Here is a 17,135-nt window from a genome sequence, read left to right on the forward strand (position 1 = left end):
GAAAATGCATTCTCAACTCTACTTATCAAGTGTGTGTATAAATTCAAAGATCTACAAAGTCTTTGAATGCCCTATCAGAAAAAACAAAAAAAAACAACAACAACAAAGTTCTTCACATAATTACTCTCCCAACTAACAACTTCCACTGTGTAACAACCTCTAAACTTGATGCTAGTTTTAGAGGAACCGTTCAAAGATTTATCGCTCACAATACCATTCAGGCTAGTGTTCATCCTCATAATACCATTAGTCATTCATGCTCAAATTTGAAAAAAAAAAAGTCAATTCAGCTGTAGCAGATGTCATACAATACATGATTGAAAATTTGAGTCAGGTTTATTAGAAGATAACAAGTCCTACAAGTCTCCTTGAGACTATCAAAGATAGGAAGATGAAATATATAGATCACAACAGCTCTAGGAATCCGAGCAAAAAGCCGGAGATGATTCCAACTCTTAAAAAAGTTTCAAAGAAGAAAGACCCAGTTACATGTCTTCTTGAAAAGAAAAAAAAAAGTCAAGAAAGTTTGGAGTGCGGTTGTTCAAGGGAATTCCACTCCCAGAGCATCCACACAATCGACGTGCCTGTTACATACATCAAAAATAAACGCAGTATTGGGATCATTCACACAATGAACGCAACCTACATTAACTGATTGAATACAAGAGTGGGTGATGTAATGTCTGGTGATTTCCACAAGCCATACCTGCGAAGAAGGCCACGGTTGAGAGATTGGCGACGGTCATTGTATGGTAGAAGAGGTACTCAGTCAGGAAATGGCCTAAGGCGTAGATGAATGAGAGAAAGGTAGCCAAGTATAACGGTTTATTTTCGGGGTTGAATGCACAAAGAAAGCAGAGAGTGCATGTCAAGAGTGTCCATACTCCGAACGTACGTCCATGTACTTCACTCACTGCAAAACAGTTAAACAGAAGAAAGAACATCTTGAGTCATGAGGACGGGACTATTACTGTAAACCATAAGGAGCCATAGGAAGCCTAAAGTTAGAGACTTCAACTATGTGAATCAGTCTTTTCTGGATAAATAAACTTTTTTTGTTTCCTCAGATGATGCAAAATTGTTACTATATTTTTTTTGTTACAAGAAACAATAAACTAAACACTTGGGTGACCTTACTTACAATCACATGAAAACAATGTTCCGTACACAATCCCTTTGCAGAAATCATGCATCACAAATTACAAAGGAAACGACACACATCAAGTTGCTTCTGTTCTAATATATCTACAGCATCAGATACACTTCACTTGGTCATTGATTTACTTCAAAGTATTTAAGAAAAAGTGCATACTTATCCCACAAGAAAAAAATGATTGTGCATTGGATTATGTACTGTGATCAAAACCAACCAATTCTATATCTAAATACTTCCCTCCTCCTGATTTATAGGCATGGTGGTCCACTTCCTACCAAGTTGCATCCTCAAGGAATTGTACAAGAGTTAATAACATTGCTTATCTTTCTCGGATATGTTGCTTTCGTTTACTACTAGTCTCTCTTTTCCTACATATACTGTCTAAAAAAACCCAAAGCACTAAGCATGCGTCATATGAAACTGAACCTTTCCCATAGTCGCAAGAGATTCAATGAACATGATCCACTGAGAAATATAGACCTGACACAAAGACACTTGTCTATAAATTTACTACCTCGGTTAACCTCTTTGATTTATTAAGAATCCTGCAACTTTGCATAGATCTAACAGATTTAAAACAGCTATCATACTCAACCATTGAAATCAATATAGCTTCCTAAAAGATGAATACATTTATCAGGTCACAAACAAAGATAAGCTATAATAAATTTATATAATCTCAACTTGCAAGGAAGACCAATCTTGAAGACATAAAAAAAAAAGGAAGCCATAATGATCAAGAAATATAAAAAACACACATGACACCGCCTTTTAGACTAAAGGATAAAATACACTCTTTGCTCGAGCCCTGAAGCTAATGGTGAATCTGAGCATGTGTTGCTTTCAATCCAAACTACCTCAACTTTGCAATCAAAGGAACATGAACAAGCAAAAGAAAAGCAGCTACAAAGATCATGCATAAAGTTCAAAGAATCCAAAACAGGCTTTCCTTATTAGTTGACTTGTGAACTTCAAAACCATTGACCCAACAATGCAATGTACTAGCTAGCTCTTCACTAATTTTCAATGTAGTAAAAATTAGGGATCATCCCAAATTGGATCCGTATTGGAAGACACAATGCCTTCCTCTGCCTAAGTCACAGAAACCGAAAAACCTAAACTTTCACAGCACAAATCAGACCCACGATAACGTGACAGTATCATTTCTCCTTGAAACAATAAACGCACCTCCATAGCCACTAGTGACCAAGTATGACTAGAATCTCAAGAGACTAAGCAAGTCAATTTGATACAAGTATCTGTAGATTCTTATGTGAACATCACCTACTAAGATCAAAAGACATTGAAAGTTCAACTAAATCTAAACACGAAATCGACTGAGAAGAATTATATAATGGAGATTAAAAGGGAGGGAGAACAGAACTGGTGGTCTGAGAGAAGACGGCGAGACGAAGAGCCCAAATGTTGAAGAAACCGAACCAAACCGCAGCTAACCTCAGCGAACCAACCACCATTAACCAATACCCTAACGCCTTCATCTCGTTTTCGCTTCACTTCCTTTGCTGCTTGCCGTGTCTTTGATCCTCAGATGTGCTTCTCTCTTTCTTCTGTTTTATTCCCTTTTTTTAAAAATGTTTTTTCATTATTTTATTTTGAAGAACAAACAAATAATTTATATCTTTTTAACACTAAACCATTCGAGAATTATAGAAGGTTGTAATAAAAATCTAAAAACACTAAACCGTCGAGAGACAAGTCTCCTCTAGAGACAGTAGCCGGCAGCAATAGAGACAAAGACAAACGACATTACAAACAAGGATTAAGGATCCAGTAGAGAGCAAATCTAGATCAAACAAATAACTTATGCTTGTGTGGCTCTCTTTATCTATGCTCTCCTCTTGTATGCTTTGGTAAAAATCTTACATATTTATTATCTCATCATCTTCCAAAGAACCATAACACCGTTGTTTGCAAGATCACTAGACCAGTTATTTCCTTATGAAACATAATAGAAATATGAAGTAGCAGCCACTACTCTTCAAACATTCAGTGAGTTGAGTTCTCACTGAATTTGAAGTTACATTCTCTACACCATTATTAGTAATATCTGTCTGCGAGGCGAGAACTACATCATATATGTCAATATCTCGTGTTTTGCTTATGTATGAAAAATACATGGTTATAGATTTTTACTACATGCATACAATATAATGTTATGGTCAGTATAAGGAGTTCACGTTGTTCATGTAACACATGAGAGAAAAATGATAACACACCACAAGGACTTCTTGTTCTCTCGGTCATTTTGAAAAAATAATTTTGAATCGGAACTTTTCCACAGAAACTTATGAATTTTTGAAATTTCTAACGTGTTTACACTTCCGAGGAAACCGTCCTTTTAAAAAATCACATCAAATAAGTCAGTCACACTTTTATTCGACTGCAAAGGTAAACTCCTCGTTCTTTTCTTAAACAAATTGCTGAGCTTCTTCTTCTTCCATTTTTATAATCATTCAGTATATTTTTAATAATATATGGATTAAAGTAGTATAGTAGTAATTGTTTGGGGATTGGGCGAGAGATATGCGTGCACGTTTACGATTACACTAGATTCAATTAACTATTTATTGGTTAGATTAGTTTATTACTTTATGCTGAACGAGGATCGTGGATGATAGCTGGATTTTGCTCCCTTGTTTTCTTCTTTCAATATAGTAACATCTAGGGTTATAGACTCAGTCACTCAAGAGGACAAAGGCATTCTTTTGTTTATAACTGTGCTTCAACAGCAAACTACGTTTAACTATTAACTATTTTTGCTATGGTGTTTTATCCAGTATTTAATTTGATTTTTGATTTGCATTTGAGTTGAGCCTTGGATGAGTTGAGAGTTAACGAACGACATTGGTTTGGACGTTCATTGGTGCGGCCCATAACAACAAAACAAACATATAAAAAAAGCTATGTGACTGACACAAAAACGTGAGCTCCGCATAGAGGCCGAAAGATTCCCCCGATCAATGCACAAAGAGCCGCGAACGTACACGTAAGCCATTAAGGGTGCTTTCGTAAAATTAAAAGAAGTGGGGGCCCACATTTTGTGTGGTTGGTAACTCACTGATCAGGTAGAGAGAGAAAGTCAAGACTCAGAGAGAGAGAGAGAGAGACGACACCGGCGTCAACCTCTAGTCCTAGCTGGCATCTCTTGCCAGCCTGTTCCCAGCTGTGCTCCAATGCTTTTTCTCTCTACCCCTCAACTAACTCTATATTTCGAATTTACCCTTTTATTCGTACACATTTAAAACTCAAAGAAATTGTTTAAAACTTTAAAAGAAAATTTGCAAAACAAGTGTCACATTATAGCAATGTTAGCTACTCGACATCAGTTTTTTTTATTTGTTAAAATTTAGCCCGATTTTAGGCTGCTTATCAAACATTTTAAAGGAGATAATTAAAGTTATGCCCTAATCCCAATCTTTTTACGAATATAATAATAAAATTTGTGTTATTGATTTTATGTGTGTATATAATCATAAATTTACAATGCAAATGTACAAGTAAATGTGTCTGTTAAAACTTAGAAGTATATATTTAATACCTTGGATTGGCATAAGTAAAATTGCATTCAAAAATTTACATAATACTTTTATCAAAGAATTATGATCATAATTTTATTATTGATAATTTTTTTTGTTATTACTCTGACCTAGTTTGCTATTTGAGAGGCAAGATGGTGTAATTTCTCTCTTTCAATAAAATGGGGTCAAAATAGTAAAGAAATAAATCCGGGGCTAATCTTTATATGTTCAGAGAGAGCAAGGACGTATTTGAACATTCAGAAAAAAATAAAAGGAAAGAAAGGAGGGAATGCAAAAAATGGAAAAATGTATTTCGAGCTTCCTTCTTGCCCCACTTAAGAACCAGAGGCAATACAAAAAGCGAAGAAGACAAACAGCGTTCGCTGGTGGTTAGGTCGTTAAACTCAGCGGCGCCATTAAAACGCTGCGTTTTATTCGTCACCTTCGTTTTTCTTTTGTCTAATTCTCTACTGTCCATGTTAATGTCTCTCTCCCTAAACCCTTAGTCTTCCTCTCTCTCTCTCTCTCTCCTTCGCCCTAAATGGATCCTTGTCCTTTCATCCGCCTCACGATCAACAACCTAGCTCTGAAGGCTCCTCAAGCGGCGAAGACGTCGAGCTCCGTCGTGCACCCTCTCCATCCACCTCTTTCTGCAAAATCAAACTCAAAAACTTCCCGCCGCGCAGACCGCAGCCATCCCCTACATTCCTTGGAAGCCACGCAGTTCCCGGAGATCCAAACCCTAGCCGCCACGTTCCACCTCAGCACTCCGACGTCGCCCGCTTATCCTCCAGATCCATCTTCGCCTCCAAGCCGTGCCTCAAGATCTTCATCTACACGGGAAGAGCCGGAGGAGCGTGCGGCGTGAATCCCGGCCGTCACGTGGCGGAAGTCTCCGTGCCGCTGGATCTAGCCGGCGCGCAGGGGAAGCAGTGCGTGTTCCATAACGGGTGGATATCGGTGGGGAAAGGGGCGGGGAAAGAGTCGTCGTTTCATCTGAATGTGAAGGCGGAGCCTGATCCTAGGTTCGTGTTTCAGTTCGAGGGGAGCCTGAGTGTAGTCCTCAGGTGGTTCAGATTCAAGGGAGTATCAGACAACCGGTTTTCACTTGCAAATTTAGTTGTCGGAACACCGGCGATCGTACGATGAGATCGAGGTTAGTTTCCCGACCAATCAAAATCAATCTTACCAAATTTGTCGGAAATTGAGTTTTTTTTTTTAATCGCTTTTTAAAAAATTTAAACTTATTTATTTTCCCCCGAGGAATCAAATCAAATCGAAATGCGCTTTAACATAAGATCGAACGCCATAGATTATTGTTATCACATTCCTGGATCTATTGAAAACTTTACTCTTTAGGATATTTAGTATAAAACTTTACTCTTTGTGATATTAAATTACTTTTTTTTTTTTAACTTACTATTTGTATATGTTTCTTTATTGATTAGATCGTTGCCGCCGGAGACGAGCGTTCCACGGAGCTGGTTAAACTCGTTCGGGAGCGAGAGAGAACGTCCCGGGAAAGAGCGAAAAGGATGGTCCATAACGGTCCATGATTTGTCAGGTTCTCCAGTGGCTATGGCGTCTATTGTTACCCCCTTCGTGGCATCTCCTGGAAGTGACCGTGTCAGCCGGTCAAACCCCGGTTCTTGGCTCATCCTCCGTCCGGGGACGGCACGTGGAAGCCGTGGGGGAGACTAGAGCGTGGAGGGAACGAGGTGGAGCCACCGACGGGCTCGGCTACAGGTTCGAGCTCATCCCAGACGGATCAAGCGGCGCGGGAATCGTGCTCACGGAGTCGAGTATTAGTTCCCACAGAGGTGGCAAGTTCTCGATCGAGCTGGGGTCGTCGCCAACAGCGGGTAGCGTGAGCAGAACGAGAAGACGCAGCGGTGGAAGCAGCGGAGGTACGTCGCCGGCGAGTAGTCCGAGAGGAGGGAGCGGGGACTATGGATACGGGCTGTGGTTGGGGAGTGGGTATAAAGGGTTTGTGATGTCAGCGAGTGTGGAAGGTGAAGGGAAATGTAGTAAGCCGTGTGTGGAGGTTAGTGTGCAGCACGTTAGCTGCATGGAGGATGCAGCTGCTTACGTGGCGCTTTCTGCAGCGATTGATCTGAGTATGGATGCTTGCAGGTTGTTTAATCAGCGGATGAGGAAAGAGCTTTGCAGTGAGTCGTCACTCGGCTGAAGAAAAAAGAAATAAGGTTGAATTTTTGTTTTTTACGGTTCTGAAATTTTAGTCACAAAAAATGGCCTTGGGAGTATTTTCTTTTTGAAAAAAAATCTTCTAAAGGCGTTAACAAAATAGGATGTATATAGTGAGTTTCTTGTTTTGGAGTGTGAGGTTTCGTATTGGCTTTTCACCTTTTTTATTTTGGGTTTGGGATCTTATGAGTGAGATGAGAGTGAGTTTCTTTGTCACTCTTCTTTTGCCTTTGATTTGGTTATGTAACTGTATAAATTAGATTAAAATCATTTTGGAATTTCTGAATGTAAAACAAACATGAGATTGTTGCTCCTTTGTTTCCTTTGTTCAACGTCCATGATATGTTCTGATAATCAACTTTAGTTGGTTACAGATGAAGTTAGTTTGGTATTGCTTGTTTGAGAAGAGGAGCATGCTACACTTGTAATCATGAAAAACGAAATGTTTGGGTTGAAACCCATCTTCTTGACACTATCATTTTCGACACCCTTAATCTTTCATCCTTTTCAGACATTGGAACACTGTGTGTAATTACGAGGCTACTTGTCTTGTTGCTAGAGATTTTTGTCTTCTGAATTCATTAATGTATATATAGAGAAACTGTGGATTCTGATTCTGGGTGGTAGAGATAACTAAGAAAAGCATGTACGATGATGCGATGCGATTTAATGGCATGTAGTGTAGTACTGTTTCTTTTTTTGTGCTAGGTAGTACTGTCTTTGTTTTGCAGAATTGTACTGTTTCTATCCGTGGTCATGTGGATTCCAGTTCTATTATGTTGTTAGTTATTTATTTGTATTGTAGTTGTTCAAAAAAAAAGTTATTAGTATTGTCATGTGTTGTTGTGTTATAGTCACAGATGCATATGTTTCTAGTTCCCCTTGTATTCCTAAAAATTAACGATTTTCATACGATTTACTAATAGATCCATTAGCATTTGTTTTCATCTTTATCATAAAACAAAACATAATAGCATAATACGTTTACAACATTATTCTTTAGCTAAAATACTTTGCTGGAAAGAAATAATATATAGTTCTTATCTAAAATAGATCAGCATAAGTAACTAGTCTATACTCTCGAAGGCTGTACTTATTGATTAGGCCAACAATGTATCACACACAGCAGCAGGGCGGAGGACACAATCAAGCAAACCAGCACGAGGAGGTTCGCGCCAACCATCTACCCGAATACTTCTTAACCTTTGTCTGAGCAATGTGCATTGCCACAGGAAAATAAACTGTTAACGGCCAGAACGCAAGTGCCCCAAGCAACCCAAGATGGAGTTGAAGAAGGGGAATATCATTGCAATAAATGTTGTCAAAATCACATAGTTTGTCCTCCACACCAGCCTGAAGAAGTTGACACGAAATTTTCCGAGCAATGGTATCTTCAACGAGTATTCTTTGTTGATGAAATTGCTTTCAGGCCACTTTTTGTTACATTTGCTCTCAACAAACTGGAAAAAAGGCTGAACATATACCTGCAAATGATATTAAACTAGGATTAAGAAGATATCATTAAAATGATTATATTTTAAACCAAACTAACTCTATTTCTACTAATTTCGACTATTAATCTAAATTTCTAAAACAGAGGATAACACAAGAATATTTAAGAAGATTACAAGTGTGTTGTGATAATTAGCTGTTTTTGCTTTTTAAATGTGTGCTACGTTCTCATGTTGTTTGTTTGTCAATGATAGGTTTACTTTAAGAGATATAATTGTTAATGCTACAATTACCTGATAGGCACCTACTAAATGGACAGCAATGCAAACATTGGCGAAAATGACGAGCCAGAAAGGTTCGTAAAACCCAAAGTCGGTAAGGAAGTCACCAGGGATAAGTTTCCGAATGCAGCATACCCAATGCAACCACATAAGAGGTAGAAAACAGTTGTGGTTGAGACTCCAATAAGACTTGCTTTCTTCATCACTTTGTTCTCTGGTGGGCTTGATCTCAATGTGTCCTGCAACAAAGAAAAAAAATAAAAACATATTTGAGCTTCAGTATCTTTAGAGCTTCACATATATAATTAAAAAATCCATCAAGCCTTTTTGTAGATGCATGCCTACTAGGCTAATACTCTAGTTGATAGTAACATCTTATCTTCAAGGTAAATGCCACCTTCTTCTTTATCCCTTTTTGGTGAAAGAGAGAATAGAAGTGGTAGTAGATCCATATTCTCTAACTAATATATCCATAATCGGTAGTTAGAGATTACTTCTAAGAGCAAAAAAAAAACATTAATAGATCCATACACTAACTAATACATCATATATATGACTACTATGTAAATGCAAATATTCAAAGAACGATAGAAGAAAGTAGTACATACCTGTATCTCAATGAGAATAGTGGTGTAAGCGTACGAAACGCAATATCCCCAACCGCTTGAAACGCTTTCCACACTTTATCAGACGCAGATACGTCCACTCCTATCACCGTACCTGTCAGTGTTGTCTTACCAACCTTCCCACCTTCCACATAATTATACCACTTCCACCGTTAGCTCGATCGAACATTGAAGATTCATGTAAACATTTAAACGTTGAATAAAGGAAATGAAACCGTACTTGCCACTTTGGCGATGGCCAGACCGATACCAATAGATGCATAAGAGAAGGACATAACCGCGGCAATGATTGAGAGGAAAGATAGCTTGTGAAAATTAGGAATCTGACTTAGAAGAATCTGGAGGCCGCCAAATGCCACCATGTATGGATAATTCGATGCGGTACATTTCGCACCATGTCCCTTGTCATGAAAACAATTTGCTCTCCCAATCTCGCTCTAGCCAAAGCAACACAACACACATGTTTTAGTTACCATCACAAAAATTGTAACCGAAATAAGTTATCAGTTGTGTAACGACTTACACTAAGCTTATGGAGGCAGTGATGGTGTAACCAATAGAGACCCCAACGAGGTTTCCGTACTGTGCTAGTCCACATAGCTGCACCTTTTTACCACCTGTCGTTTTATGTTATGGAGTATTCTAAAACTTAGTTACTCTTCTAAATTACATAGGAGTCTTTGTTTTTGTCAATCAACAGCAGCGATTACACGAAGCAGGACTTAAGCATCGAAATTGTTTATTGTCATTAATCCTTTGATGTTAAAAAGTCGGATAATCTTTTGTTTTTGTGGATAAGTTTGGATCAATCTCTCATTTTGAATTCAATTTTTTTTGGGAGGCCAACAATCAAATTTAATGATAGCATTCTTTAATGAGATAATCCTACACTAGTCAATTCAATTCATTAAGTAATTTTGGAAAGAAGATAAATTTCATAATTATTTTATCTTTTTGTAGATTTTGATAATTAACTCATATATCTTCCCAAGAAGAGCATGCAGAATTTTCAAAATAAAAAAATTTAGAACCACAAAATAATGTTCCTCAAAAGATAGGATACACTAAAAATGGTTGATTACTTTGATCTTGCAAGAAAACATTACTTTGATCTTAATTTGTTCCTGGGACCATCTTATGAAAAAAATAGGAAAAGATCAAAAATGTATCTTCACAAGAATATTTTTACCATATAATACCAAAATTATTAATATCAGTAGACTAAATTGTTGATCAGAAACATAATTCTATATAAAACTGAAAAAATCTTGAATAATGCTGATAAAAAATGATTTAAAGGATAATGGTAATAAATTGCATACCAAGGTAAGCTCGAACGACGCCCATGTACGTGTAGTTGCGTGTTCCGGTGATGGGGTCCGGCGCTCTGTAGCAATCGGCGAGCAAAGTAGACGTGTAGTAAGTGATGATGGCGAAAATCACCAAAATCATGGTTCCAGCCACCCAACCAAGCTGTGCTAATGCCCAAGCCAAAGACAACACTCCTGAGCCTATCACCGCCGTGATAATGTGCGCACTCGCCGTCAGAAACGTCCCCGTTCTCTTCTCTCGACCATCATCGTCGACGTTCTTCACAGCGGCGTTACCGGACTCAACCGCCGAGGGATTGTGGAGTGTGTCCAAGGATTTCATTGTAAGAGGGGGAGAAGAGACATGAAAAGAGAGGAGAGTAAATGACACAAGTCTTTTGACAGTCAAGCTTGGCACATGTACAAAGTATACTGAGAGTCATATATATATATATGCACATATATCAAGGCTTATGTGGAAGGAGCATTTCTGTACGTTGAATCTTACATTCATTTTAGAGAATCTTTATTTTTGGTATTTTTTTATTTGATTATTGACCTGCTTGTGGTTCTTGCTGTGTAATTGGTTTTACTTGTTTTGGAAACCTTGAATGGCCCGTGACTGTGTAATCTCTTAAATTGTATTTAGTCATAGTTTCATAAGAAGATAATAACATTTATGACAATGAGGATACCTGAAATTAGTTGAATGATAATGAAAGAAGAAGAAAAATACTACGTTTGTGCTGCTTCTTTGATATGCTTCCGACGATAATTTCTGTGATAATATTTATCTAACTCTTAAAATCATATACTCCCTCTTTTTTTTAATGTTGCATATTATACATTTTTTACATATTTTAATAAAACATATTAATTTGCATAATTTTTTGTGTTTATTTTTGTTTCATAATTTTAACCCAATAAAATTAAGTAAGGACAATTAAGTTTTTTTAAATATGCAATTAGTTAATAAAACATGTCTTGAAAATATAAAAATAAATATTTTAAAACAATTTCTTTTCTATAATATGTAATATTAAGGAACAGGGAGTACTATTAATAAATGAATTACCGCATTAAAAGTAGATTTACTTTGAAGATTTACTTTGAAACTAAAGTAAAAACTCTATAATTAATCATGTTAGAAATATGATAGTTTATTAATTTATAGAGTTATTATTTTTTATTTATAAAAAAAATTAGAGTTATAATTTAAAAAAAAAAATTTCTAAAAGACAAATAAAATTCATGATATTATATATTATCAAACTTTCTAGGTATAAACTTTGTCTATTAAAAAAAAAACAAAACACATAGACAGAGTTGTTATATGTAACCTTGTCCTTAACTTTAGTCCCTTTCTCTCTCGAAGCAAAAGGCGCCGTTGTCGTTCATCTTTGTTGCTCCGGCGGTTGGCGTCTCTTGCCACCGTCGGAAGCGGTTCTAATTTTTTTTTCTTCTTAGCTTGGCGGATCTCCACTTTGGACTTGCGACGTTGAAGGTTTGGGTTGCGATCTGGCTTCAAAGAGATGTTTTGGTGGTTATTTGGTCAGATCTTTGTTCGCTCTCGCTGGATTGGAGAATCGGCGGTCTGAGGTAGCGATTGGCTTCGGTGAGGTGGTCGTTGGCCTGTTGGTAGTGGTCCGACACCGGTGAAGTTCATGGGCCTCGTCTTGTCTTGATTTTTTCCTGTTTGCAACCTTTTCTTTGACGTTTATAGTATGGTGAAGTTATCTTTATTTAGACTAGTTTGAGGCTGTGGTTGCTTGTGAAAGGCTTTGTTGTGAGAGCGTGTGTCTGTGTTTTTCTACCGATTGCTTGGGGGGTCTGCTAGTTTCGAAATTATTTTCTGGTGCGCGGTGGCAGGTTTAGCCGGCTCTGATGTGGGGTTGTAATTCTTCCATCGATCCTGGTGTCTCGTTTTCAGGTGGTCAATGGTGGTGCGTTGTGCTAGTTTCTCCAGCTCTGCCCTTTCGTTAGTGCATCAAAGGTTCTCTTTTGTTCTGTTTTATGCCTTTGGTCTTAGTTCTAATAAGAGAATCAGATTTCTTAAGCGCTTGGGAGTTTGTGTGGTCTGCGGCAAGTGTGGATGGTGTCTTCTCTCGGGTCTGCGATTAGGTTCTTCTCTGTGGTCTCCGGATAGAAGCTATCATCCTTGGAGCGTATGATGTCTTTCTTGTGGTTATCTTTCGTTTCGCCGTTTTCACTCGGTCGTTCATTTAGATTTCAGTGGGTGAAGTGCAAGTGTTATGAAGTTGTGCTGTCCCTTGGTCTGCAACCGACGGGTTCTTCCGGATTACTTGGTAAGGGCTGTGGAGCTTATGCTCAATTGCGTGAGGTCTTGGAGTAGTCGATTGCCAACATGCATCTTCATTGGCTGCTCGGGTTGGAATTTGATGTTTCTTTGGGTTCTTTGAGGTGAAGCAATGGTAAGTGTGGTGTTTGTTCGTGGTTTCTCTCTTCAACCCCAATATATATGGCCTGCTACGCTTTCTCGATCAATCCTGCTTCTAACGATGGTTGCTTCGCCTTCCTTGATTGTATGGTTATTCTCCTTTGGCGCTTAGTTATCTTGTTCTCCTTAGTTTAAGTTAGTTTCTTGGGGGTAAGTGTTTGCTTCAGTCTTGTTTCTGGTAGTATCTTGTTTCTACGCCGGCTTATGATTTCAGAAAGGTTGTATACCTTTGCTGACTTTGTGTGTAACACTCTGTTTGAACCTTTTATTAATCTAATAGATGACAAAAAAAAAAAAAACTTTGTCTATTATAATTAGATTATTTGATATATTATATGTGTGTTGAACCCTTTTATTTATTATAGAAAAATCACCATTACAATTTTATACACTACCCAAATTTTTGTTATCATACTCTCAATATACACAAATACTAAAGGAAATATTAAATGTACTCAACTAAAAACAAAACTAAGTAGGGGTTATTGGTTCTACTATTTTAATGGATTTAAATTCTTCTAGATTTAAGAAATCCGTTGATTCTTAAATCAAACATATAGATTTTGAAATCAAACATACATAATTCAGAATCAAAATAAATGGAATTTTAAATCAATCAATGGTTTGCAATAAATTCAGCTTTATAATAAACAATAATAAGTATTATATAAATGTAAATATATTATAATTGTATATAAAATTATATTCTTGCATATTTCTGACATTGCTAATATATTTTATCTGATTTCTTCTAATATGTATTTATTACATTTTCAATTTTTATATCTCTTAATGTTCTATCATCTACTCTTTAATATTTGCTATTATTCTGTTCTACAACTTAATCTTTACAATCACGAAACTTATTGTTTGTTAACCATCTTCAAGATAATATCTCACATATGTATCAACAAATTCTTATTCTTATATAAATTTACATCGACAGTTATAATCAAATTTGCATCTGATTTACCAAAAGTTCAGTGATTGCATCTCTCATCATTAGCTCTCACATATCTGATTGCTCTCACTTGATTGATGTTCTCTTGCTGATCCTGAGTTACAAAAATTTCTTCTCATTGATTAACTTCTTGAACATGTTCTACATCTCAGAGTCTTTTTCTGCAGGAAAATTATCTGTTCTACAAAACTTCCGAGAAATTATGTAACCCAACACACGCAAGTACGATCTCTGTTTGTGTCTTTAAGGAAAGGGGGTGCAGATTTAAATAGAACCGAGATTTGAATATACCAAAAATTCTCTCGATAACATTCCTCAAGGAAGCATGACGATGATTAACAACTCTTTATCATTCTGAGGAGTAGAATCCTGACCAGAAAACTCTTGTAGATGGTATCGAACACCTCGATATGGAGCTAAGAAGTTCTGACGATTTGCAAACCGCAGTCACTAGATAAAATTTTCCTGATATTAAACGATAAATTAGTTAATTATCTGGAAAAAATATGTATGATTTACAATATATTTATATATATATATATATATATATATATAATATATATATATGTGTACCTTCTGGAACTGGTAGTCGATACCTCGAATTTTGACCAACTACAAGGAGAAAATTCTCACTTATAGCAAACTTGGATCTCTTAAAAGTATCTCTTGTATAGCAATACCTCGAATTTTGACCAACTACAAGGAGAAAAGATGCAACCATTTCTTCAAGCTGATATATCTTGTATCAGTTAAACTTGTCTTCTCTCTGAGAAGATTGCATAACTTCAAAAAAATATTTGGATACATCCGATATAACTCTCTGAAATGAAGAGGATTTTCTTTTAAGACATGATCTATATAATCTTGACCAGCTCTTGTGATTGGGCGTCATGTGGGACGTTCAATTTGCAACTGAAGTTCCCGTTGTTGCTTCTTCAAACACATCATCTGGCAAAGAACTAGGAGCACCAATAAAATAATATGGGCATCTAACTCATCATCTTCATGAGACAAATATGATTCTTTTTCTTCTGATTCTTGTTGGCCAAGAAATTCTGAATCCATGTTTGATAATAAATTGACAAAAGAGCTTAGAACCTATCAAACAAGCACGAGACTTTTAGTAATTATTTGATGGTTTTCTCAATAAGCAACCTAGATCATTATTTATATAAATTTACATTTTCAGTTAGTAAAGTTTTTTTCAGTTACATAATTCTCATTTATAAATTTATGTAAACTTTACATTCAATAAAAAGTAAAAAAAATGTAAATATTGATGTGTTAAATATAAAAAACTTTACTTTTTAATTGTATGTAATTTTACATAAATATAAAATGACAATTGTGCAATCGAAGAAACTAAAATTTTTACATATTTACATATACTTTACATTCAATTAAAAAGTAAAAAAAAATATGTTTGTGCTTAGTGCATCGTGCTTAGTGCATCGTAATATTAGTTACATGTGCTTAGTGCATCTAATATGTTTGTATGAAAGACACATGTGCTTAGTCATGTTTCAAACTAAAACAAAGGATAGCAACACTAATTTTATTATAAAAAACCATGTAATCAAATGCAAAAACCAGTATATAAAATCCAATATCAGTAAATAATTAAATAAATAAAAACCACACATAATAATGGCTCAAATCAAAATCCTATCACGTTATGCTTAATCCATCCGTAATGTTCATCAACAGACATGCTAATGAATACGTCTTTCATTCCTAATTGATTGATCAGCTTAACAGCATCAAAACGTACATGTTCTTCCAAATCAGAAACTTCTTTGACTGCTTCCCATAGATTATTTTTTTTTTTTCTCTGCTTCTCTTTGCTCAGCTTCTTGTTTTTTGTCTTGTCTCTCTTTCTTCTATCAAATTGAAGAGTTTCTGAGTGATGGTTGTCAAAGTATTCAGCTCGTCAGCTTCTTCTACACTTTCTTTTTGAGTGAACAGATCATCACCTTTGTTAAGAGGACTAGTTTTTTGTCTCTTTCTTAAGGAAGCTTTTCCAAAGTATCGTCTGAAGGACTGCAAAAAAAAAGATGATTGTGATTCATAGTTTTGTTGGACATCAAAAGAAAACTCTTCACCACAATTTGCTTGCTCCTTTTCTGTTTCTGCAACTCTAACTGTTTGTGCATCAGTAGTTTCACCTAAACCAATAGCATTCGTACCCGTCGCTATTCTTGTCAAATATAAGTTTGACATCATCAAATTCTTCAAATATTTCATCACGAAACTTTTTGAACTTTGGATGTGCCAAAAAAAATTAAAAAAAAGTTAACATAATGAAAAAATAATAATAATAATACAGCCTTATGTTTATTTACCTTTAGATATTCAGCCCATACTTCTTTTGAAGTTGTAAACCTTTTTGTGGTTGAATCCCATCCAAATCCAGAACTAAAACGAAGAAGTTCAGCCGCGTTTAGATATTTTGTTTTCAAGATCTTCATTCTGTTTGAGTAGTGTTGATAGGTTTTATTGCATCCATGCATTCGATTGAGAGTAGATAGAATTCGTCTCTCCATCGTAAATTTGCTGAATGTGCCATTACTGTCACGCAAACCCGAAGCAACAGCATCTAAAAGTAAATTGATCAAAGTTTTATTTTCTTCAGGACTCCATTGAATATATGAACCTTTTTCTCGTTCTTGTGATGGGTCTTGTGTTTCTTGATGTGATTCTCCCATTGATGCTTCTGGTTTTAGGTTTTATGTGTTTGTGTGTTTATAAAATTCTGTGTGTATAATGAAGATTATATAGAAATCATGACACATGTATTATGGAAAACGGAAATCAATATAGAAATAATAGAAAATAAAAAAAATCAGGAAATATAACTTTTTGTTCAAAAGAAACGACATACTCCTACCAAAAAAAAACGATGACATATTCTACTGAAAAATAAAAGTTGGTGTTAATAATAGAATATTGCATGATGAAAGTGCCATGGCTTTTAGGAATTTTTGTTGCATGATGAAACGTGAGATATTGGAATTTAAATGTTAGAAAAAATTTATAAGACAAATCCATTCAAAATAACAAGTTATAACTCAATATTTGTTTCTTTGTATTTTACTCTCTAAAACACTTATAAATCTATTCAAATCCAAATTCAAATCAAATGCTTAA

General features: G+C 35.9%; 1 protein-coding gene and 2 pseudogenes across 1 annotated transcript; 1 reads left to right on the top strand and 2 right to left on the bottom strand.

Moving 5' to 3' along the window:
• Positions 1-320: 320 nt before the first annotated feature.
• Positions 321-2,788, bottom strand: LOC125596085 (ergosterol biosynthetic protein 28). Its single transcript, XM_048771384.1, has 3 exons — positions 2,541-2,788; positions 707-913; positions 321-584 (listed from the first exon to the last, which is right to left on the bottom strand). The coding sequence occupies exons 1-3, from the start codon at positions 2,653-2,655 to the stop codon at positions 517-519; spliced, it is 390 nt and encodes a 129-aa protein (XP_048627341.1). The 5' UTR covers positions 2,656-2,788; the 3' UTR covers positions 321-516.
• A 2,302-nt stretch (positions 2,789-5,090) lies between these two features.
• Positions 5,091-7,273, top strand: LOC125596087 (annotated as a pseudogene).
• Positions 7,274-7,993: 720 nt separating this feature from the next.
• On the bottom strand, positions 7,994-10,923 carry LOC125596081 (annotated as a pseudogene).
• Between the last annotated feature and the right edge of the window lie 6,212 nt (positions 10,924-17,135).

The sequence above is a fragment of the Brassica napus genome, unplaced genomic scaffold (genome assembly GCF_020379485.1).
Source record: "Brassica napus cultivar Da-Ae unplaced genomic scaffold, Da-Ae ScsIHWf_112;HRSCAF=197, whole genome shotgun sequence".
Taxonomy (NCBI): Eukaryota; Viridiplantae; Streptophyta; class Magnoliopsida; order Brassicales; family Brassicaceae; genus Brassica; species Brassica napus.

Bases quoted from the DNA above. Each gene is read 5' to 3' on its own strand.
- LOC125596085 (XM_048771384.1), bottom strand. From the start codon at position 2,655: ATGAAGGCGTTAGGGTATTGGTTAATGGTGGTTGGTTCGCTGAGGTTA. The intron at 914-2,540 runs GTTCTGTTCTCC...ACTGTTTTGCAG, and splicing joins CGTCTTCTCTCAGACCACCA to TGAGTGAAGTACATGGACGT. The intron at 585-706 runs GTATGGCTTGTG...TGTATGTAACAG, and splicing joins AACCGTGGCCTTCTTCGCAG to GCACGTCGATTGTGTGGATG.